The following is a 24,462-nucleotide window of genomic DNA, read 5'->3' as shown; positions in this document are numbered from 1 at the left end:
AGATCTGGGATTTAGCTGATCCGGATGGCAAAGGTTTTTTGGATAAACAGGTAAAGGAAATGTCATGGTTTATCAGAGCATCAGTCGGGATCTGAAACTGCGTGCTGACTTGAATGGCGTGCGGTTTGTTTTTCAGGGATTTTACGTTGCTCTGCGACTTGTGGCCTGTGCGCAGAGTGGACATGACATCAACCTTTCCTGTCTAAACCTCCCCGTTCCCCCTCCAAAATTCGTAAGTGTCAGTGCTGAGATCCGATATCGTAGTTTTCCCAGCAGTATGAGCTCACAGGTTCCTGATCTCTGTTCTAGAAGGACCAAGGTAGTCCATCACTGAGTTCTGTAACATCAACCAATGAGAGCCTCTGGGCGGTGCGGGTAAGATATTTCCATTGTTATCCTAAGAGCTTCTCAGTGTCACTACATATAACTAAAGGTTGTATGGGTATTTATTATAAACCCTCTTCGTGTTTATTTCTCAGTCTGAAGAGAAGAGCAAATTTGATGGTATTTTTGAAAGTCTTGCCCCAGTGAATGGATTACTGTCCGGTGAGAAGGTCAAACCGGTACTAATAAACTCCAAACTTCCTGTGGATGTGCTCGGAAAGGTAAGATTTCAATAGATACTGAAAATTACGCTAATATTTATAATAAAATGCATAACAACTGATTTAGTAAAATGTTTCTAAAGAAATTTCATATAAAATGATTAGTATTAAATGACACTGTCTGATCAGGTGTGGGATTTGAGTGACATAGACAAAGACGGACACTTGGACAAAGATGAGTTTGCAGTGGTGAGTAATCATTTTTTGTAATAAAAAAAGTAAAAGATAATATGATAATCATTAAAATGTAAAATTGAGGTTAATGATTTTAAAATAACATCAATCAAAATGAAACACTTAAAAAAAAAGAAATATTTTATTGTTATTATTTAACCTTTATTATTATTATTATTATGTTAACCAATGTCAGAGACCCGTGAACATCCAAATGTTATAGTTAATTATTAAAAGACTTGAATAAGAGTATTTTAAAATTAGAATTTTATGTAATTATCTATCTATCTATCTATCTATATATATATATATATATATATATATATATATATATATATATATATATATATATAAATTTTTTTTTTTATATATATGTATTTTTTTATACTCTATATTTTTATTTCTAATAATGCACACACAGAAATGGTGTATTAAAATATTTAAAACACATGCACATAAAAATGTATTAATTTTTTTAATTATTACGGTATATGTATTATATATAAAAAAAAAATGGTAGACAGTTACTGTGTAAGCTTAAAACATCTAAAAACGTCTTCTTTTGTCCAGGCTATGCATCTGGTGTACCGCGCCCTGGAAAAGGAGCCTGTCCCCTCAGTCCTGCCCTCCTCTCTCATCCCTCCATCCAAAAGGAAGAAGTCCTCAGGGTCCCTGTCCAGCATGGTGCCAGTGTTACCAGGCAGCCCGCCGCCACCTAAAGACAGCCTGCGCTCGACACCCTCGCACGGCAGCATGAACTCCCTGAACAGCGCCGGCAGTTTGTCCCCAAAACACACCATTAAATCCTCACAGGTGCAGTTTTATTGGTGCATCTCCATGTTAATGTTGGACAGACGAATTGAAGAGGGTCTGATGTTTTTAACTCTTATCTTCAGCATTCAGTAAACTGGGTGGTACCAGTCGCAGACAGAGGGCGCTATGACGACATCTTCCTCAAAACAGACACTGATCTTGACGGCTTTGTGAGCGGCCAAGAAGTTAAAGATATCTTCATGCATTCCGGCCTTTCTCAGAACCTCCTGGCACATATTTGGTACCATTTAAATGTGCTTTCGTCTAACACTTGTTTCTCTTTACACTTCCTGTTGTGTTTGGTACAATTATCACTTCCTCTGTTGTCTTTGTCAGGGCTTTGGCGGACACCAGGCAAATGGGCAAACTCACACGTGAGCAGTTCTCTTTAGCCATGCATCTCATTCAGCAGAAAGTGAGCAAAGGCATGGACCCTCCACAAGCTCTGACTCCAGACATGATCCCACCGTCTGAACGCAGCACACCGGGACCTGTAAGACACGTTAGCACAGTTATCACCGCACACTTCATTTCATCCTGGGATATAATATATTAGCAGTATCTGAGAAATTATTTTAATGAAGAGTCCTTGTCCATTGTTGTTATTGTAAAAATTTAATATCCCATAAAAAATTATTATGACGATTATTTCATTCATTTAAATATATATATATATTGTTTTAAATTTATATATAAAACGTAAACTTGAATGGAAAATTGGAAATTTTGCAATAGGTTAGGTTAGGTTGAAATAAAAAAACAATTACTAAAACTAAATTAAATACAATAAAAAAAATAAATAAAATAGAATTAAAACTTAAATACAATTTATTTTATAATACTGAATAAAAAAACAACAACAACAACACACACATAAATAAAAAAGACTAATAAACAAAATCATAATACCGAAACCGAAAATGAAGAAATATCTTATGAAAATTAATACGATAATTAGAAATTTTGCATCGGGTTAGGTTGAAATAAAAAAAAATTACTAATACTAAATTAAATACAATAAAAAAATACAAATAAAATTGAAATAATTATTTAATACAATTTCTTTTATAATACTGATTTTTTTTTTAAACACACACATAAATAAAAAAGACGAATAAACAACATCATAAAACCTAAACCGAAAATAAAAAATATAGCTCATGAAAATTATTAATTGTGCTATTTAAGTACCATCACATTAAACCAGCACTGACCTGGTCATATTTTACCCCACAATCAATAATACAGTATTAATAATCCAAAATAATACTGTATATTTTCTAGGAAAATAATGTCTGTACAAAACATATGTTCAATTTGTCATAATATATTAAATTGATTACATGAATGAAAATATGTTTTATTCTGATAACAAAATCTCTTTACTTTAAAACAGTAATGGAAAAATCATCATGTCCAGATAAATGTCATTTTTTTTTATTTTTTTTTATTAAATCATGATCATTTAAATATTTTTTTTTTTATAGCATCGTGTTTTTTTTTGTTTTTTTTTGATTTACACATTATCTTCAGTACATTAAACGAATAATGAGCAATGTGACCTGATAAAATATCACTTAAATTAAATAGCTATTTACTACTATTCTGCTTACTATACAGACCTTTAGTAGTGTAATGTAATGTGAAGCTGTATTACTGTCCCTCATTTGAAGCGCTTCCTGTTTTTTCAGAGTTTGTCGGGTTATATGACACCAGTAGGCTCTGACATGGCCGCACTGACTGAGATGCGCCGGGTAAACAATCCCTTTCCTTGTTCTTTCATTCAATGTATATCAACTTGAGTATCATTTGTCGTATTTCTACTGCTAGGATTTCAAACCCTAGACGTAGATGACAGTAGACATTCACAATACATCAAGAGAGCCACTAACATCTTATCACAAGCGCAACAGTTTACAACATCTCCAAAAGCTTACCAAACAATCTTCTGTTCCTTTCCATCCACATTTCAATGCTGCTGATGTTTTATGCCGTTATCACTGGCTAAAATCAGGCAATAATGTTCAAGTTCTGGGTAGGTAGTGTTTGGAAAAGCCTGAACAAATGCTTTTGATGGTGGGTTAGTGGAGACGGGGAGTTGAAAAGCATTTGTGACGGATCCAGTGCTGTGAAATGGTGCGGTGTCTTGACTTCCCCATGTTTTGAACAGCAGAGGTGGAAGACAAGCTGGTCTCTTCTCCCGTGTGGTGGCTCCTTGGTGTTCTCTACCCTTCTGTGTGTGTGGTGCTGTGCTTATGTGTGGTTCAGATGCAGCAGGACTGATTTAATGTGCTGGACCTCCTCATACAGGACAGCTCCAGCTCTGTGGGTTCAGGCGAGTTCACTGGGATTAAAGAACTGGACGATATAAGTCAAGAGATCGCTCACCTGCAGAGGTAATGCAGTACACCGGCATTAAAAAAAATCACTTTTATTTATATAATATTTTTTCTTTAATTTTATTTAATTATGATATACACACACACATTTTTTTGCATTATTATTATTATTATTCTTTTTTATAAGATATTATTATTTTTTTTAAATTAGAAGATATTTCAGAAAGGACTTAATAGTGACCATACAGACATTATGTAATGTCACAAAAATTATATCTTAAACAAATATTTTTGACATATTCTTAAAAAAAAAATGTCAAAAGCATAACAAATTACTTAACCTTTTAAAAAAATTAAATAGAAAATACAAAAAACTATTTAAAAAATATTTGAAAAATTTATAAAACTATGTAAATGTATAATATATAAAAATATGTAGTGTTAATATTATACAAGTTTAAATGTTTATTTTATTTTAATAAATGTGTTATAAAAGTATTTTTAAAGTGTAAAGTTATATTTAAAACATTTTGATTTCTTTAAGTGTTGTTGAACTTGTGAAAGCAAGCAGGTAAAGCGTTTTAATAACTGTTTGTCCTTGTGTAGAAATGTAAATCTCTTCTGGTTCTCTGAATTCTTCTGAATCATACTCAGAAAAATAAACACAACAGACAGCAAACAGTATTTTTAACTATTCCTCTTAGGTACTGCAAAAAAATTAAATAATCAGCAGCTGTGCAGAGTCTGACTATTTTGTTAGGTTATATTTTTAGACCGATTTTTAGGTAGTATTTGTGTATTGTAAACAAACTGCTTTACAGCCTGGAGATATATTTTTTTACGTTTCAGTTTTTGACTGAAAAAATTGACGGAACATTGTCGGGTCGCCTTCTGTGTGAACACAAACACGTCCCAGGATTGATTCCGGGACTGATCCCGGGTCGGGGACCTAGTAACAATGCCGGGTGCAGTCCCGGAACGAGCGCTGTGTGAACAAAAGCCAGAACTAATGCTGTGTTGTAGTAATTGCGCACGTTATCGCACGACTCTTTTACCGGGTGTTTTGAAGGAAGATCAACGTTCGCGATGAAAAAATATGTGCAAACTGTAATGAAGCAGAGATCAGTTAGCTCCTCACTATCCGCGCTGAATCTGAGATCGTTTGCCAGCTTCAGTAAAAGTTAACATGCCTAACGTTTTCGACTCGTAAATTACACGTAATATCCTGATGTCACGTGTCTTTACGGGACCTTTACGGGTTGTGTGTGAACGCACGCACATATTCCCGGGTAATCACTGGCAGTGTGAAAGTGCAAAATCTAGTGACCCGGGAACAATTGCCAGGACACATTACCCGTGTATTTTCTGGAATCGCAGTATTAAAGGGTCTCAAGTCTAGCATATTTGTCCTTTTCTGAACAGTTGCCTTAAAGATGACCCTGAACTGACTCTCATGCTAACACACACCCTTCAAAGAAAGAGGAAAGGTACCTGAGAGACCTTGGTGCTGGATGAGTTTCCCTCTGCCTAAAAAAATCCTCATCTGACCTCCTTCCCCTCTTCACAGTGTCCGTTTAACGTGTTTGTTTTCTTTACGAAATCTCTTGTTTCACTTGCTTATTCATGCTGCCTCAGCACTCTTGCTTTCACACACTGGGACACACTCAGGTAAAACCTTCTCTTGGCTGTCAGGGTTTTTGTTTTGTGTGTGTGACAGATTTTGTGTGTGAAGGAGGCAGGTATGAGGAATGTTGCCAGCAGTTGATAAAAGATTTTGTGTCTCTTGTTCTATCATTTCAACAGAGAGAAATACACTTTGGAACAAGACATCAGAGAAGCGGAGGAGGCGATCAGACACAAGACCACAGAGGTTCAGGTAAACCTGGCAGTGCTATTATTAGTAGTAGTATACAGTACATTTATTTGAACAATTATAAGATGTAGTTCACTTCACAGGATTATATACAATATATTTAATTTTTTTTTATTATAAGTAATTTTTATTATTATTGTTATTATTATAATTATATCCTAAAAATATATACAAATATATAATTATTATATAAAAGTGTATGTAAAGTTGATATTTTTGAAGTATTTTTTTTTTTTATTAGCCAGTGATAAATTATAAATTATAAGTATACCTAAAGGATCATTAGCAGATTTTCAGATTTTAATTTAATTTAAAAATATTACAAAAAGTATATAATTTATAACTACAATTAAATAGATAATTGTATTGTTCTTTATATTATGATTATAAAATGTACTTATAAATTATTAGTATTACTCATATTTAAAAATACATTCATAAATATATTCATATACTAAAATAAATCAATGTTATTATTTGTATTATAATTTTTTTTATTATTATTAAAATATTCAATGTAGAAAACATTTAGTATATAAAATACAAATATAAAAATATTTAACAGTTAAATAGTAGCACATAATATTTTAGATGTAATGTTATATTGTGTGAAAAATTTAGGGCACCCTTAAAGGGTTGGTTCACCCAAAAATGAAAATTATGTCATTAATAACTTACCCTCATGTCGTTCCAAACCCGTAAGACCGCCGTTTATCTTCGGAACACAGTTAAAGATATTTTAGATTTAGTCAGAGAGCTCTCAGTCCCTCCATTGAAGCTGTGTGTACGGTATACTGTCCATGTCCAGAAAGGTAAGAAAAACTTCATCAAAGTAGTCCATGTGACATCAGAGGGTCAGTTAGAATATTTAGAAGCAGTGAAAATACATTTTGGTCCAAAAATAGCAAAAACTATGACTTTATTCAGCATTGTCTTCTCTTCAGTGTCTGTTGTGAGAGAGTTCAAAACAAAACAGTTTGTCACATCCGGTTCGTGAACGAATCATTCGATGTAACTGGATATTTTTGAACCAGTTCACCAAATCGAACTGAATCGTTTTAAATGGTTTGCGTCTCCAATAAGCATTAATCCACAGATGACACTCCCTCTGAGTTAAAACAAACCAATATCCCGGAGTAATTCATTTACTCAAACAGTACATTGACTGAACTGCTGTGAAGAGAGAACTGAAGATGAACACCGAGCCGAGCCAGATAACAAACAAAACATTGACTCGTTCACGAGTCAAGAACCGTTTCTGTCAGACGTCCGATTCGAGAACCGAGGAGCTGATTTTACTGCGCATGTGTGATTCAGCGTGAAGCAGACCGACACACAGAGCGTCTGAATTGAACTGATTCTTTTGGTGATTGATTCTGAACTGATTCTGTGCTATCTATTGATTCTATTGAATCTAACTGTTCAAAAGAACTACTGGTGATCCGAAAACCGATGCAACCGGTTCTTCACTCGTGAACGAGTCAGTCTATTGTTCGTTATCTGGCTCGGCTCGGTGTTCAGCAGTTCAGTCAGTGTACTGTTTGAGTAAATGAATTACTCTGGGATATTGGTTTGTTTTAACTCAGAGCTAGTGTCAGCCACATTAAAAAAGTGAACAGCTTAAGTCATTTGTGGATTATTGCGTATTGGAGACGCGAACCGTTTAAAACGATTCAGTTCGATTTGGTGAACTGGTTCAAGAAGATCCGGTTATATCGAATGATTCGTTCGCGAACCGGATATGACAAACTGCTTTGTTTTGAACTCTCTCACAACAGACACGGAAGAGAAGACAATGCTGAATTAAAGTCGTCGTTTTTGCTATTTTTGGACCAAAATGTATTTTCGATGCTTTAACAAATTCTAACTGACCCTCTGATGTCACATGGACTACTTCGATGATGTTTTTCTTACCTTTCTGGACATGGACAGTATACCGTACACACAGCTTCAATGGAAGGACTGAGAGCTCTCGGACTAAATCTAAAATATCTTAAACTGTTTTCCGAAGATAAACGGAGGTCTCACGGGTTTGGAACGACATGAGGGTGAGTTATTAATGACATACTTTTTGGATGAACTAACGCTTTAATGTTAACGTAGGAATTATTTAACTGATTAACTGATCATCAGCAAGTGTGAGCAGCTCCATAAGTCATGCGTTTTGGCAGTTTGTTGGTCTGAGCCTTCATTGTGTGTGCTAACACAATGCCAAAGAGGAAAGACATCAGCAATGATCAAGCAATTGTTGCTGCCATCAATCTGAGAAGTGTAAGATGGCCAATTCCAAACAATTTGAAGCCCATCATTCTACAGTGAGGAAGATTATTTAAAAACCAACACCAATCCTCCCAGAAGTAGATGTCCCAGGAAATTCACCCCAAGATCAGACCGTGTAATGCTCAGAGAAATGGCAGACAACCCAAGAAGGAGATGCTTGGCCTTAATGCACATGATTGGTGGAAACCAAGCACACCAGCACATCTACAACAGACCGGCGGGAAAAGAACAGAGTCAAGGGGGTCCAGTCAAAGTCCAGACATCATCCTGATTGAAACCAAAGCTGTCGTGAGAGCTGCGCATAAACAAATGCCCACAAACCTCAATAAACTTGAGCAACGCTATAAAGAAGAAGAATGCGAAACTCCTTCAGAACAATGTGATAGACTGATAAGTCATACAGAAAATGATTACTGGATCTACAGGCAGTTGAGTCATAGGGTGTCTTAACTACAGTCGCAAAACTCTATATTTAATGTATGTTATTTTGTTATATTCTATGATAAATCTATGAATTAAAAATATATCTAAAGCATGATTCATTTATTTAGAAGCATTTTAATATAGATAACATTGTATTTTATAAATACAATATATTCTTAGTGTTATTAATATTTAAAAGTAAATGCATTCATAAATGTATTTTATTATTATACATTTAATAAAACTAATAATTGTATTATGATTTGTATTATAAAATATAATTAAAATATATTTAAAGAGTTATTTATATAATAAATGTACAATTATTTTACTTATTCTGTTAAATATATACATTTTAACAAATTTAAATTATTATTAATAAGTATTTTTATTTTTAGTATTTTATTCTTAATTGTTAATATAATTATATATATATATATATATATATATATATATATATATATATATATATATATATATATATATATATAATTTTTTTTTTTTTTTTTTTTTTTACCTTGTCATTAGAAGGTATGTTGGCTTCATTATGAACTGAATTCGGTTTGATTGACAGGAGATGCAGAACGATCTGGACCGAGAGACCTCAACCCTGCAGGAGCTTGAGGCACAGAAGCAGGATGCTCAGGACCGGCTGGAGGAAATGGACCAGCAGAAGGCAAAGCTGGAAGACATGCTTAATGACGTGCGGCAGAAGTGCCAGGAAGAGTCGCAAATGGTGAGCGAAAACCTTGAGAAGACCAGATTAATACAAGAGCCTCAGCCAGTAAACATTAAACGCATCCAATCGTTTTCTGTTCAGATCTCATCCCTACAGTCCCAGATCCACTCGCAGGAGTCGGACCTGCAGAGCCAAGAGGAAGAGCTGGGCCGGGCCAAGTCTGACCTGAACCGTCTGCAGCAGGAGGAAGCTCAGCTAGAGCAGAGTCTACAAGCTGGCAGGATTCAGCTCGAAACCATCATAAAGTCCCTCAGAGCCACACAGGACGAGATCAACCAGGTTGTGCCTTCAGAGCATTTTATATTCAAACCACTAGGGGCGACGAACACCTACCGATGTCCTTATTTGAAATGCATGTATGGTTGCTTACAACTCTTTAGGCAGCTCTACAACTCTAATAATTCAAAGAAAATGTGCTAAGCATTTCAGTATGTGATGGATCAAACTGGTGTATGCTGCAGGCTCGGAGTAAACTCTCCCAGATCCAGGACAGCCAACACGAGATCAGCAAGAGCATTGAGCAGTACAGCAGCACCCTGAACGGAACCCACGGCGGCAGCATGACCAACCTGGCCGACATGAGCGAAGGCTTTCCAGAGAAGGAGAATGGCGGTTTCGGAGCCATAGTGAGAAACTTTACATTGTATTTTAAGCTCCTCTCCAAATTTAGTACTTAGAATGGCAATAAAAGAAATCACATATATTTTTAATAAAAGCATCTGCTAAATGTAATATAAATGTACTACTCATATATATATATATATATATATATATATATATATATATATATATATATATATATATATAGATTTCTTTTTATTTTTTTTATTTTTTTATTTTTTTATAGTAATTAACATATATTTTAATACATTTTTAACTTTTTTATTTAAGAAAACAATAACACACTTTTATATGTTATGTAATTGTTTTTGTTATTATTGTTATTTAATAAATATTTATATAAAAATATATAGAAATAATACTATAAGCAGTTAAGCATTTAAAAATAAAATAAAATAAATAAATGTACTTTTTTATTTATTTCACACACACACACACATACATACACATACACAGTCACATATACACGTTTATTTTAAATTGAAACAGGCCTGACTGCATACATTTCTTTATGATTATAATACGTTTCATAATTGCATAGTTATTTGTCACTTATTGTATTTTTTTATTTATTTAATTTGAAAACCCAGAGTATTTCTAAAGAATGATGAAGCTCACTCCTTGTGTGATTGCGATTGAACTCCTGTTGAGAACCTTGCTTGCTTTTCTTTCTGAATTGTGCCTTGCATGCAAAGGTACAATTTGGAAACCCAGCACTATTAAGCGAGCTTCTTATGTTATTTGGAACAGCTGAGGTGCTGGCTTAAACTGCAAATTGTAGGCCCAAAATGACTGAAATGTATACTTCAGGGTTTTCATTTCAAGTGTTTGTTTTTTCTTTTCTGAATGGATAGTGCTTTCTTGTGAAAGCAGACATCTACAGTCTTGTATGTTTAAACCCATTACAGGAAGACCCTTTCAAGGTGAAAACCACTGTGTTCAACAGCGCCCCGCAGGAGATGCACATGGACCCCTTCCAGTCTGAAGACCCATTTAAAACAGACCCATTCAAAAGTAAGTCATGTATTTATAAATATATATATATTTTTATTATTCCCTTTTGTTCTGCTCAAATCAAATACCTCCCTTCCATAGAGATGGGTTTGGATGCTGTACGAACAGTAAACAGTAAACTCAGATTCCTGTTTACTGGTGCTTGTGTGGCACATTCTGGAGCCAAGCTTTTGAAGCCTTTGTAGTAGCTACTAAACGCATCTCCTGCTTTCTCTTTGTTTGTTGTAGGCGATCCATTCCAGAATGACCCATTCTCAAAGCAGGCCTCCACAGTTGCAGGTATCCAGTCCATCGAAATACATGAAGTGCCGCTCCAGTGTTGAACTTTGAACTTAGAAGATATCAAAGAAATATATCTGTGACTAACTAAATGTATATTTAGATGCATACTGCATCAGTGTAATATCCATGCTAAATCCATTCTAAAAATATTTGTTATTAGTATGCATACTGTTCAGCCAAGTCCGAAAATGATTAAGTTAAATATAAAGTATATAATTAGACATATATATATATACACACACAATTGGCCACATTTCAGTTCAGTTTTTCATAAAACTTGCCCAAAGCTTCATGGTATTACACTTTTTGTTCACGTATCTTGGCACAGTTCCCCTTGGTAATAAATAAGGCTTTCAGTTCCCCAACTCTCATCAAATTGGGCTGAGTATACATGATGAAGTGATATGCTGTAAATGCTGTTATTCAAATGCAAGGCTTTTCCATGACAGTCACGTTCATTTGTAAAATCGTTTAGATCCTTTCGGTGTAGACCCTTTCAAAGAGGCCGACCCATTTAGGAACTCTTCTGAAGATTTCTTCAAGAAACCCTCGAAGCCAGACCCCTTCAGCAATGCTGATCCTTTTAGCAAAAGTGCCACACTTCCCTCAAAGGTACCCAGAAAACCAACAACATCACATTATTCCCCTTCTTCTCTTACTTCTTTCTCAACTCCTTCTTCCCTTCTGTCTTATAGAGTCATAATTTCTCGAGTAATGACCCCTTCAGCTCCACCAGCCCCAAACCAAAGGGCCAAGGTACAGTCTGCATGTGTCTCTCACTTATTTTGCTGAATCATAACATCTCTGCCACTCCCTTCCTTTGAAGATGCCGTGCAAAGATTGGCCTCTTCATCTTTGCATGCAGCAGAACTTAAACCTCTGAAACTGTAAAAAACAAAAAAACTCTGAAGCTGAAAATACCTTGTTTCCTCACAAACGCCTTGAGGGACATGCTTGGGGTGCATTACACAACACAAGCAATATGATACATTCACACCCCATGCCCAGTGGCGACACTTTTGTCATTTTTTTTTTCCAAAGGCCACTCAGAGAGCAGTTTGAGAGAACACGTGTAAAGAAGCTGTCAAAAGAGTTCCCATGCACTGCGTCCTCTCGCAGGCCTCTTTGGCACCCACGTTATATTCTTCTGCTGTTTCAGTGAACAGTTAATGCAGCGTTTTGTTGCAGCATTGTGGAACACTGAGGTGATGCCAGGAAATGCTCAACACATTTTTTTTTCAAACCTGTGGGTTGAAGGCAAAACAGAAACACAAAGACAACAAAGCAAACTGTAAAAATGCTTTACATTTTTGTTTTTGACTTTTTGAAATGGAAAATGAATATTCCTTTTTGATGGCTTCAGTGTGCATTTTTGTTTGATCCTATTACTATTGTAATTAAGGCCAATAAAGTATATATTTGAGTGACAATAAAATAAATTGAATGCTCTTATTAAAAGTGGTCAGATAAGTACTTCAGTGATCATTGACCATAATATTATTTTAAATAGAAAAAAATCACTAATTTATTTAAAGGTAATTAATTATTATTATATTTAGTAAAATTAAAAATAAGTCCGTAAAAGCAGTCATATAAGTAATTTTCCAACCCTTCACCATAATATTATTTTAAATTAAATATTTATTTATTTACTTATTTTCATTTAACATTATGGTGAAAGAAACATTTTCTTGTATTTTTGCCAGTTTTTTTTTTTTGGTAGCTTATTTTCAGTTATACTGAACAAATAAAATGTATTGGTATTAAAAAAAAAGTATTTATTTTTTTAAATTTTTGTATTAAAACCAAAAATAAGTCAGTAAAACTGATTGAATAAAAATTTCTGTGACCCTTGTTCTTTATGCAATTTTAAATTGCTAAATAAAATACAAGTATTTTTTATTTAATGTACTATTGTGTTCAAGTATCATCAAATATTATTAGGGACTGATTAAAGTAACAACAGCTGATGGAGCGGCAACGGCAAAGAAAGTACGATTACACATGCACGAATTTAAGTGCTACTTCGTGACATGTACATTGTAACGGTCTACTACGGGAGTGAAGCTAATTTGCCGTAGTCACTACTACGTGTATTCTGATTCTTTTGCATAGAACTGAATAAAAATAATTGATATTGATATTTAATATTAATATATTTTCTGTCCAGTTTTGTTATTTTCAATAAAAGTGTGGTTATTTTGATGGCTTGTGTTGTTGAGTTAAATAAAAACGTCTTGCAAAATCGGTTTTTGGCCAGGTTTTTCCACTTTCTTGACTTGTTATACTATTGCCTCATTGTTTTTCTCTGCCAATTCCAGATTTCTTTGGTACTTTGGACCCTTTTGGAAGCAGTTCATTCGGCAGCAACAGCGGATTTGCAGACTTCAGCCAAATGTCAAAGGTAATAAACACTTTTTTTACATTTTACATTTGCATCTTAAGAAAAGTCAGGGCTCGACAATAAGGACTGCCTGATGGTCCGGGGCCAGCATGAAATACGCTCGGGATAGTTGACGGATTTGTCACTTGCCCGATCAGGCAACTTCATCGTCGTCACAAAAAGTTGATCATTTGCATCGGTTTTTAAGCCTTATTAATTAAACAAATTAAGCAAAAAAGCATTCCAGCAAGGCGCGAAACTCCATTCAGTACTCCCGTGCTCTGTCCTGTATATACAACGCGCGCACAGACACCTCCACCAGAGCCCCGAGTTCAGCTTCTTTCCGTGTCTTTCTTTTACTAGAACGGATATATATATATATATGTCTATATGTACAAAAATATGTCAAATTACCCATCTCGGTGAGTAACTTTGTAGTTTTAACAATGATTTATCTATATTTGATTTATACAGTAGAGTAAAGATGCACCGATCGACTGGGCATTTTTTGCTTTATTTCAGATGATCTCTGTTCCGTGGTTGCACACAAACTGAATCACAATAATTTTTCAATATTATGTTGTTATTATTATATTTAGTTTTTAAATGGCCATTAACAGAGGCAAGCAATGCTGAAGATGAATGCAAAGAGGAGACAATACTGTAGCAGGCAAAAATCCTTAGCGTTGAGCCCTGATAGTGGAACTTTACTTTCTCACACTTTTGCAACATTAAATTTTTTAGATGTGGTTATGATTGATGTCCCACTCATAATTTGCGCGGTTTGCACCATTATGTATCTGATAATAGCCCATCGCTTCTCCTTTCCACTGCGATGTAATATAGGACTTTGTAGACGACCCCTTCAGCCGAAAACAAGACATGCCAGCTCTCCCACCCAAGAAAAGCATACCACCGCGACCCAAACCACCTAGCGGTAAGCATTAATCCTTACAGTTCAAGGCCCAAAACAAACATGGACCCTTTTCTAAAAGTTTATATTCATGTACAACCATATAAGGTTTTTAAGCTAGTATGTCAAATTAAACGATTACTACAAATACACAGCTAATTGGCGCAGTAAACAAAATGTAGACAAAACAAGCAATCTAAATAGCCAACATGAAAGACCTAGAGAATGTTGTTTGGGTGGATCCTTCGCTACGCTTCTGGCACTCACATTGAAGAAGACAAAAATATTCAAAGTGTAGCATCACTACATCTCTTTCAACTAGTTGTTTGTAAGCAGTGAGAACAAAACAGCTTTGAACAAAAAGCTGATGACCACAGCTCACACGTTCATGTTGTAGAAGTCTTTTATTAAGCTCTTAAGAAGCTCAAGTAAACTCAATTTTTTACTGTCCATGATATCTAAGACTTCATCAGTTGTCAACAGGAAACTGAGGTACAACCTTGATATGTTTGCTTAAGCTTTTCATTTTTTTTCTTTTAGTTTATTAATGCACAGTGGCTGAGTCCTATCTCTATCCAATTCCAAAATGGTGCACGAAAAAAACCTGAATGGAAGATAAATTTGTTACATGGAGAAAACGAAACCTGCGCTGTTTCCTCCCTCCAGTCGGCAGTTGGAGGAAAGGCGAATCTGTGCAACTCACTCTTTTTTTTTTCAGTTTTTTTTTTTTCAGCAACATTTAAATATTTTTCAACCTAGAAAACAAGGGAGTGCTTTCCTGGTGTAACCAAAGTTAAAAATTTGGTTCGCAGGTTAGAGAAGCAGGTTTGTTCGGTGCACTCAGAGTGGTATAGTTAACATGCTTCGATGATCTGTGGTTAGCCTGCACTGCCAGCATCGTGCGATGATCTACACACCCCTCCCCACTTCCTGTGTGTGTGTTGGTGTGTGTTTACACACTTTAGTGGGTAGTGTGGCCTTGCTGCCACAATTTTTTACCGTATTTCACGTTTTACCCTTGTTCTCCTTTAAAAATCACATTTTGTACATTGTAAGTGGAGTTAAACTGTGTGTATCCAACATAATGTAAAAAACTTTTTAGCAGTTATGTGCACAATGACAATAGTAAGTTAACAGATTACATAAAATGTACAAGTAACATTAAAAATATGCAGTATTTTGCTAATTAATGTATATGTTTTGTCTGGAAAGACAAAACCATTTTAAAACCCAAACTAAAATATATATATATATATATATTTTTTTTTTAAATTTACAATTCATTCATTTTTGTTAAGGCAGTGTATTATTAAAGAGCATGGCTTTTTTTTGACCTCTTTCCCTCAGCAGGGTGGAGTCTTTTTTTTTTTTTTGTGGTTTAGTATTCCGTTTACTGACAGAAAGAAACTGATTGCTGGTCTGGTATAAATAACAGCCCTATTGAACATGCGGTTAACACCTTTAGAGGAACCAGCAACCAGTTAAAGTTCTCACGAGTAAGTGAATGCCAGTCTTGGCAAAAAAATACAAAAATTGTGCGTAAGCATTTTTAATTCCGTAGGTCCTCGCTGGTTTGTGATTGCTTCACTTTTTTTTTCTAGGGCAAATTTCTATATTAAGCCAATTGCTTGTTCAAGGATTCTGCTTTCCTGTAAAACAATAACTCTTATTGGATGTGTACAAAGAGACAGAAAGTTCAGCGTTGTTTTGAATTGAAGCCGAGTTACCGCATCATACACGCTTGAACCACTGTGGGTTTTTTGGTTGAGCTTCGGAAGGATATGTGAAATGACAAGTGTTTGATTAGTATTTAATATTATTACAAAAATGTGTTAATTTGACAAATAATTACATTACTGTTCCAAAGTTTATGGGTCAGTAAGAGTTTTTTTTATGTTGTAGAAGTATCTTATATTCACCAAGGCTACTTTATTTTAAGTAAAAAAAAGAATATTATGACATTTTATTACAATTTTAAATAGCTCTCTATTATTTGAATACGTTTATTTATTCCTGTGATGCATTTTCAGCAGTCATTACTCCATTTTTCAGTGTCACATGATCTTTCAGAAATGATTCTAATATGCTGATTTGCTGTTCAATAATTTTTTGAAAATATTTTAGTGTGAACTGTGATATATTTTTTTCAGGATTCTTTGAATACAGAGTTTAAAAGAACTGAATCGAAAAGTTTAATAACATTATAAATGTCTTTACTGCTAAATTGTCTTTACTGATTAATAAGTATTAAGTTCTTTTAGAACAATAATGTTATATATGTTAATTATTATAATATTAATGATGTTTTTTTAAATGTCTTAAAATCATCACACATTATACATTACATGTTGCTTAAACACTGGTTTTCTCTTGCTTTTATCAAATGGGTGGAGGTGTTGTGGTGTAGTGGTTACAGATCTGGGTTGGTAAACAAATGGTTGTAGGTTCAACTGCCATAAACAGTTTTTTTAATGAGATACCGCTGTATGTCTTCTATTATTGCTTAGTAAATAAAGCAATTGGAATTTGTGAGATGCTTATTATAAAGTTATACAGGACCAATTCATTTTCATTTAGCTTGATGAAAATGAAATGCCACGGTTGACTTGGACATTCAAAATGAAAACTGCTATTTTCAACAGGTAAAAGCACTCCAGTAAACGTGCCCGGATCTGCCGATTCGGCCAAGACAAGTGATCCTTTCCAGCCCTTCAGTGCCGACCCTGCTGATCCGTTTCAGAGTAAAAAGGGGGTGGGAGATCCGTTTAGTGGCAAAGACCCATTTGCTCCATCTGCCTCAAGTAAAGCCTCTAAAGACTCTTCATTGGGTTTTGCAGACTTCAGCTCTGTAAGTTGAGCTTAGTGATACTCTTCTCTTGTCCGGTCCACTTGATTCTTTCCTAAATCGAAACAAAACCAACCAACAACAGAAAAAAACTGCTACATAGTGATATTATCAGTGAGGTTTTCTAGAGCAGACCGCACCATTGGCTTCTGTTTTGCTCAGTCTGTCGCCTTGTGCCAGCTACTCATTTAGTTTCCTTCATGTCTGCAGTCCATCTATCTGTGATTAACTCACCAACGCACAAAATTCTGGATAATTAGCCCTAATCTAGCAGCCAGACATCATCTCGATCTCTTTCAGTGACTCGAATACAGTTGTTTGTGGTGCACATGGCTATGATGTCATCTGTCGTTTTGCTCAGCGTTTGCATGGGCTTGTGGGAAGAGGAGCAGTCACACTTGGTGATACCAAGTGCTCTCGGCTAAGCTAATGTGGCTTCTCGCTGTTCTTCTGTGACTTTTTTGTAAGCTTTTATGCAAATGTATCTTGTTCTTCAAAGGAACTCTGTTCAGGCTGCAATTTTCATTCAGAAGCAAAGTTAGGTCTTGTTTGAATGTACTTCAAATCAAGAGTTAGTGTATAGTTTACGCTAATTTTAGTTTGGTGGTAAATGTTCGCAAAAACCTATGCAAAACGAGGTTAAAAATCATATAGCAACTTGTATATGATGTTATTTTTCTATTAACCTGTAAATTTTAAGTGACATACAAAAAAAATCAGTGCTTATCGTTACTATGTGCACAATGTCAGTATTTAGTTTTTTATCTAATACAGATGCAAGTTTCTCGCAACACATAAGTTTGTTTTCGTAAAATGTCAGTGGTTATACTAAAATGTTTGTGTAATGTCAGTATTTTCGCTTAATCGTCTGCGAAGTGGACCTTCTAATTGGCTCCTAAAATAATCACAAAAATGTGTTCGCTCAAACAAAACGTAGATAGAATCTTTTTTTCCGATGTTAGTATTTTCCCTATATAGACAAGTGTGAACCTTCTAATTCACATGTGAAGAGGAATAATTTTAACACGAAAGTTTGTTAGCTTAAACAAAATGTCAGTGTTAGTGTTATGGATGTGTCTGATGTTAGTATTTTCCCTTTTTTGTCTGCAAAATGAGCCATCTGATTGGCTCCTAAGAGAAACACATTTTCTTGGAACAATTGTTTTGCTTAAATATCAGTGTTTGTAGTATAATCAAAGTTTGTAATATCAGTAATTTTGTCTCAAATCTAGCTAGTTTATTTAAACTCCGTATTTTTTTAAGCACTTTATCCATCGTCAGTATTTTCGCCTCATAGTCCACAAAGTTGGACCTTCTGATCATTTCCTAAAAGAGAAATGTAATTTCTCTTAAACTTTTTGGTTTAAAAAAAAAACATCAGTGTTTGTAATATAATAAAAATGTCGATAGTTTGTTCATTTGAACAAAACGTCACTGTTTATCGTTTCACCAATGTGTCTATTGTCAATATTTTAGCCTCATTGTCCGAAACGTTGGATTGATTGTTTCCTAACAGAAATTGCAATTTTTTTGCTTCTCGAAAATTAGTTCACTTAAACATAATCCTGCTGCATCATCTGATTGGCAACCAAAATAAACTTTTGTTTTGTAAACGTCCCAAACATTCGTTCACTCAAACAAATTGTCAGTGTGGTATAGAGTTACCCAGTGTAAATTAATGTTACTATCGTGAAAGTGCTTTTGTTAGCTTTCTTTCTTTCTCTCTCTCTTTCTTTCTTTCTTTCTCTCTTTTTTTTCTTTCTTTCATCAAACTTCTCATCCTTGTAATGTATTTTTGTTTCTAAAAACTAGCTTTGGTTCTCACCGTTTCCTTATCAGCCATCAGGTCATATTTCAAGAAGTGTAGGAAGATTGTATTGACACATCTGCCGTGTGGTCACACTTCCACAAGTTAGTGGAACAAGTATAATCGTCATCTTGATCTTATCTCAACCGATGTATTTTCAGCTCACTTAAACCTTTATCCTCGTGTTTGAAATCACATAGAAGATTTAGTAAACCTGTTTACTAAAGGAGGATATTGAAGTCAAAGTTTTCAGAAAAATGACCGCTATGTCCCGTTTCAAATTTAATAAAGGGCGATCGTTTGACATGGGAAGTGTCAGTATCACTACTCAGCTCTCAGGCTGTTGTTTTCCTCCGCATGGGATCACTGTGTGCGCCATACAGCAAATTCGCTTGATCCTAGAGCCACAATGTTTGATGTAGCGTCATCTTCATCTGCCCTGCCTCCTGTCCTTAGTAGCGCTGTGCATGACTTGGGTGCAATAGACTTGCTAAACCATCTCTGATTTGTTACGTAACAAAAAACTTTCTGCATCATTTACAATAAAAACATGTATGTTTACGAAATGCCTATGGGATTATAACCTTGTATTAAATTGTTTATATTTTTGTTAAAAATTGGATTACTACCAAGAAAATGGCGATTAAAAAAATGTAGCCATTTTAACAGACTCATTCGAATGAGACTGAATTATTAATCATTTTTATTTTAATTTAATTTTTAAACTTATTTTTGTATTAAATTGTTCATTTTTAACAAATTATAATTAAGTTGTAGCTGTAGTTGATGCATGGCATTACCAAAAAAAGTTAAAATTCAGTTTTTCCGTCCTTCAGGGTGGTTTAGCAATGCTCTCATTCACCTATAGTCAAGTAAGTGTGCATGTTATGTCGCATAAATTACGCATATGTATCTCTGTAAACAATTTGAAGCTCTCAATTGAAAAAGCTTTGTAATGCCTTTTCCTTCTGTCATTATCTTGCTGCATGAGATCAATGCATGTTCATTTTCCTGTCCATGACATCATTCGCTATTAACGACCAATTAAAAAGGTCCATCATGAGTCATCAGTGGTAGTGGTCTGTTGGTGTTCAATCAGCATTTGTGTGTGTGCGTTTGGTGGATGGTTGTGTGTTAGTTTGGTGTAAATCTCTTTTGTGTTTTTTTTTTTTGTAATCCATTCCTCTCTTGCAGGAACTGACCGAATTAAGGTAAGATCTGTCTGAAAATGATGCGAATTTTGCCGTTTTGCAATCACAAATGAAGGTCACTGAATAATTTGGCAAAGAAAATGTTCATGCATGCTTTTGCAAATTTTGCATTTGTACACGTGCAAGATCAATCTACACACTTTAAACCCTTGTGCTGTTTAATTTGGCGTTCTCAGTCAAAAATAGCTAGTTTTTTGAAAACTACTTTCAAATTTCTCTATGATATATTATCATGTTTCTTTCAAGCAACAGAGGTAACTAAAAAATCCAGTGCCGCAAGTGGCACAGAAATATTTTTTGATGACTTCCAATATAACTCCTGAAGTATTTTTGGTAAAAATTGGCATTTAAGTATTTATTATTTGTGTAGCTCTTTGTATATATGCAAATAAGTGTCTGTCTATTCATTTAGTACATGTAAACTTGATATTTAAAGCGGAGCACTGTTCCGAAAAGTTCAGACCACAGCTTGACCACAGTGATTCACACCATTGTGCAATCCCCAGTTTGGGACCAATGGTTCTTAACGTGGCGTGTTCCTGTTTTTCCGGCCCAGTTTGGGAATGAAGCCCAGCAGATGGAGTGGGCGAAGAGGGAAAGCGAGAGAGCGGAACGGGAACGGCTAAAGAGACTCCGTCAGCAAGAGCAGGAAGACCTGGAGCTTGCCATCGCTCTCAGCAAGGCAGAGATGTCCAATGCCTAACTGCCTTCCCCTCACATCCACCCTTCTGTACACTACAGCAACGATTGTGTGCGTGCGTGATGGACCAAGATTAAACACATGCAAGACCATTAAACCTCTGTCCTTTTGTGTTTTTGTACAGGAGTGCGGCCTATGGTTTGTAAATCAGCTAATTCACTCGACATGCACTGCATTAACCTCTCAGATGGAGTATATAGTTTATTTAAAGTGTATTTGTGTGATTAAATGTGCATCAGCAGAGCCATGGACATTTGAAGACCGTTATTGGTGCAGTAATCTGCGGATCATTATCTCCAGTGGGTTGGAAAAAGGAATGAGAAACCTCTAAGAAAGTTGTGTTTGGATCCCAGGTAGGGTCGAACCAGAAACTTGAATTACCGACGCTATACTCCCTCCTTTCGAGCCCTTGAGCAAGGCACTTAATTCCAGGTTTCTTCCTGAATTAAATTGCTGTAAGCGTACTGTAAGTCGATTTGGATAAAGAGCATCTGCTAAATAATAACTTTTACTGGCTCTGGTTGTAGTCAGTATGGTACACACTGGAATTACTGCAGCGCCTGCAGACTAAATGTCTGTAAGGATCTTTTGACATGACGTAAAGCTGAACGAACGACAGTGTGATTCTGGAAGTATTGTTTGATAGAGATTTGATTTTTTTTATTTTATTTTATTTTTTACTACTTTGTAGAGAAGAAGGTTCAGCAAAACTGCACTGATTTTTTTTTTTTTCATAGTAAATGGCGTAGCAATTTGATACCACTGTAGGACTCAACAGTTAGGAATTCTTTTAAGTATTTGCTAGAAATATTTTTCAAAACATTTTCTGTCATTATATTGATCGTTCTATCTATTTATCATTTTTTTTAGTCTATACTGTTAGTTTGTGCTTTTATCTTTATATCATTCTATTCCATCTATCATTTGTTCATTAGTTCTATCTATCATGCATTATCTTGTTTATCTATTGTTCGAACGTTCATTCAATTCTTTCGTTCTATAGTTTATTTTTGTTCATTCTGTTTTTTTATTGTTTGTATTTGTTCGTTCTGTCTTTCGTTTTTCTATCGTTCTATCAGTCTGTCTATCATTCCTTTTGTTTGTTTGTTCATTCAATCTTTTGATCATTCTGTCAATCATTCTCTGTTAGACAAGTTCAATAAATGTTGTGCAATGGTCTTGTACAGATCTTGAGATTTTCAGTGGGCCCAAACGATTTCACACTGGCCATCTTTTGAGCCATCCTCATTGTTGAGTTCTGCCGTGATATAAAATTTGGTTGCATAAGCGCCTCCATGAGGGAATTAGTAAATGTTTCATTTGTTTCGCTATTTAGATTTCCATCGTCTTTAATTTGTTACTAATTTTGTCTGCATAATCTGTGGGCTTGAAAGCACAATCCTGCAGTTGTGCTAGTTAGTAAAATGGCTATCGTTTGAACCCGTAAATAGAACAGATAAAAAAACACTTCTTTTTTTTTTTTTTCGCAATTTCATGTTTTTTTAATTGCAGACATCTGCAGATTTAATGTGTTAAAATTTTAAACAGTCAGGATTACCTGTCGGTAGCTGAAGGCACACTTAGTTTAGCCTAAATTTATTAATCTGGCAAAGTAGAACTTTTTGAATTTAGGTAGATTCTTTTAAAAAAGGTAGTTTAATTGCTGTTGTCATTTATTGTTTGGTTAGCCCTATTTTTTAGTCCGTGAGCGTTTTGGCGATGGTACTTCCTGGCACATTTCAAACCTGTGTTTTTGTATGATTTAATTATCATACTACATAACAATACACAAGTTTTTGTTGTTGTTGTTGTTATGTTCCATCTGCTGTTTTCTTTTTAACAGTAGATTCTTTATCTGGTACTATTAACGCTTTAACCACGATCTGTTCATCCAACCTCGAATCATTGGAACAGCTGTTGTGGTCGGTCATTACAGGTACATTTTCCTGTGTAATGATTGATGCTCATGTCCTACATTGTGGACACAAATGTTGTGTAATGTTAAGATGAACAATTGTGACATATCCCAGTCCACTGCTAAATTTCAGCTACGTCATCTTTCTGTCACTCTTTTTTTTTTTTTAGTTCCTCTTTTTTTCTGTACTTCCAATCAGCTTGTGTTGTTTTGACCGCAAATAGCTGCTTGACACTCCTTGGTCATGTTAGTGTCACGTTAAACAGTGTTATTTTGTCTAATTTAAAATATGTTAAACGTATTAGATGGAGCATAGCTCACAGTGAAACTAATGCAGTTGTTTTTGAAGCGATTTATGTCATTCCAGTACTACACTAATCTTCAGTCAGTTGAGCTTTTTAACAAAACTGATCGTCTTTAAGGATTGGAATTGAAATCTGTTGTGTCCCAGATACAGATAACTTGATTTCCTGGCCTATCAAGGGTTTTATGCCGTAATGTAGGCTGGGTGTTGGTCTTTGGTCTTGGCTTTTCTGCCTTTTACTGTTACAAAAAAAATAACAAAACCAATCAAACTGAATAAACTTTGCAAACATTTTGTTTGCACTCCTGTTATGCTGTATTTGTCCTCCTTACCTCCATTGTGCAATAGTTTGTATATTTTATTCGTTGTAATACCTGTAAATTCATTTCAGATTTTCGTATAGTTTTATTGTCTGCATTTTGTCTTTTTATTAATTAAACTGATTCTTTTTTTTTTGTCACCGTCATCATTTTGGGTATATGTCCCATTAAACTCCAGCAGAATGCATTCCTTTTTGGCCTGCCTTTAACCCTCACCTGTGTAGATAAGACAGCTATTAACCCGATATAGAAATGTATAAGAGTATACATAAACCATGTAAATTATGTGTTATATTTGTCCTATGAAAGTGAGTAAATGCACACGTGTAACTCAAAATATTTTAAGAATTTCAGACTGCATTGATAGTGATTAGTGATGCTTAGATTCCTTTGGAAATGTTCATGCTCCGTATGTTGTCCCCTGATTTCACAGAATAAACAATGTTTCAGATGCACATATATGTCACTCTTCTGTTCAATTCATATGTGTTTGTCGAAAAAAAGAAACTTTAAAGTGATGTAATATCTAAAACAGCCTCCCCAAAATGCATTTGGACACTTAGAAATATGTAAATGTCACTGCATTAGATCAAACAAAATGACTTTATTTTTTTTAAATTTACAAATTTGTTTTCTGAACTAAGTTTCATCTGTTTTTTGTTTAGTTTTCTTGGTTTTTGTTTAGTTTTGTTTGGTTTAAATGTGTTTGATTTGGTGAATTATAAGCTGTGAGCTAGATGTTTTTAGTATATTAATTTTTTTGGCTATATCTGTTAGTCTCCAAAGTAATTTTATATACTTAACTTAATTTAACTAGTAAAACAAGTCTATAGTGTGTTCTTAATTAAGATAACAGATTAAAATAATATGATAGGAGACATCAATTGTCAATATCAAGCAG

At 34.7% G+C, this 24,462-nt stretch overlaps 1 protein-coding gene across 5 annotated transcripts in view; it reads left to right on the top strand.

Moving 5' to 3' along the window:
• Positions 1-24,016, top strand: part of LOC127943201 (epidermal growth factor receptor substrate 15-like 1) — a 35,446-nt gene extending 11,430 nt beyond the window's left edge. Inside the window, exons 7-29 of one of the 5 annotated variants that reach the window (XM_052539435.1) lie at positions 3-50; positions 137-232; positions 310-375; positions 480-605; positions 735-794; positions 1,350-1,592; positions 1,676-1,833; positions 1,929-2,085; positions 3,284-3,346; positions 3,903-3,988; positions 5,735-5,807; positions 9,082-9,243; positions 9,328-9,525; positions 9,708-9,872; positions 10,776-10,881; positions 11,110-11,160; positions 11,639-11,775; positions 11,859-11,919; positions 13,485-13,567; positions 14,393-14,483; positions 17,102-17,307; positions 20,306-20,322; positions 20,879-24,016. In XM_052539435.1, the coding sequence (XP_052395395.1) occupies positions 3-50; positions 137-232; positions 310-375; positions 480-605; positions 735-794; positions 1,350-1,592; positions 1,676-1,833; positions 1,929-2,085; positions 3,284-3,346; positions 3,903-3,988; positions 5,735-5,807; positions 9,082-9,243; positions 9,328-9,525; positions 9,708-9,872; positions 10,776-10,881; positions 11,110-11,160; positions 11,639-11,775; positions 11,859-11,919; positions 13,485-13,567; positions 14,393-14,483; positions 17,102-17,307; positions 20,306-20,322; positions 20,879-20,948 (2,523 nt within the window). In that variant the 3' untranslated portion in view covers positions 20,949-24,016. Of the gene's footprint in view, positions 1-2; positions 51-136; positions 233-309; positions 376-479; positions 606-734; positions 795-1,349; positions 1,593-1,675; positions 1,834-1,928; positions 2,086-3,283; positions 3,347-3,902; positions 3,989-5,734; positions 5,808-9,081; positions 9,244-9,327; positions 9,526-9,707; positions 9,873-10,775; positions 10,882-11,109; positions 11,161-11,638; positions 11,776-11,858; positions 11,920-13,484; positions 13,568-14,392; positions 14,484-17,101; positions 17,308-20,305; positions 20,323-20,878 lie in introns of those variants that run through there. The other 4 variants (XM_052539434.1, XM_052539433.1, XM_052539437.1 and 1 more) reach the window with 4 other exon arrangements.
• The last annotated feature ends 446 nt before the right edge of the window (positions 24,017-24,462 follow it).

The sequence above is a fragment of the Carassius gibelio genome, chromosome A22 (assembly GCF_023724105.1).
Source record: "Carassius gibelio isolate Cgi1373 ecotype wild population from Czech Republic chromosome A22, carGib1.2-hapl.c, whole genome shotgun sequence".
NCBI classification, from domain to species: Eukaryota; Metazoa; Chordata; class Actinopteri; order Cypriniformes; family Cyprinidae; genus Carassius; species Carassius gibelio.
Note: the sequence above shows the minus strand (reverse complement) of the source record. Positions and strands in the feature narration are given on the sequence as shown.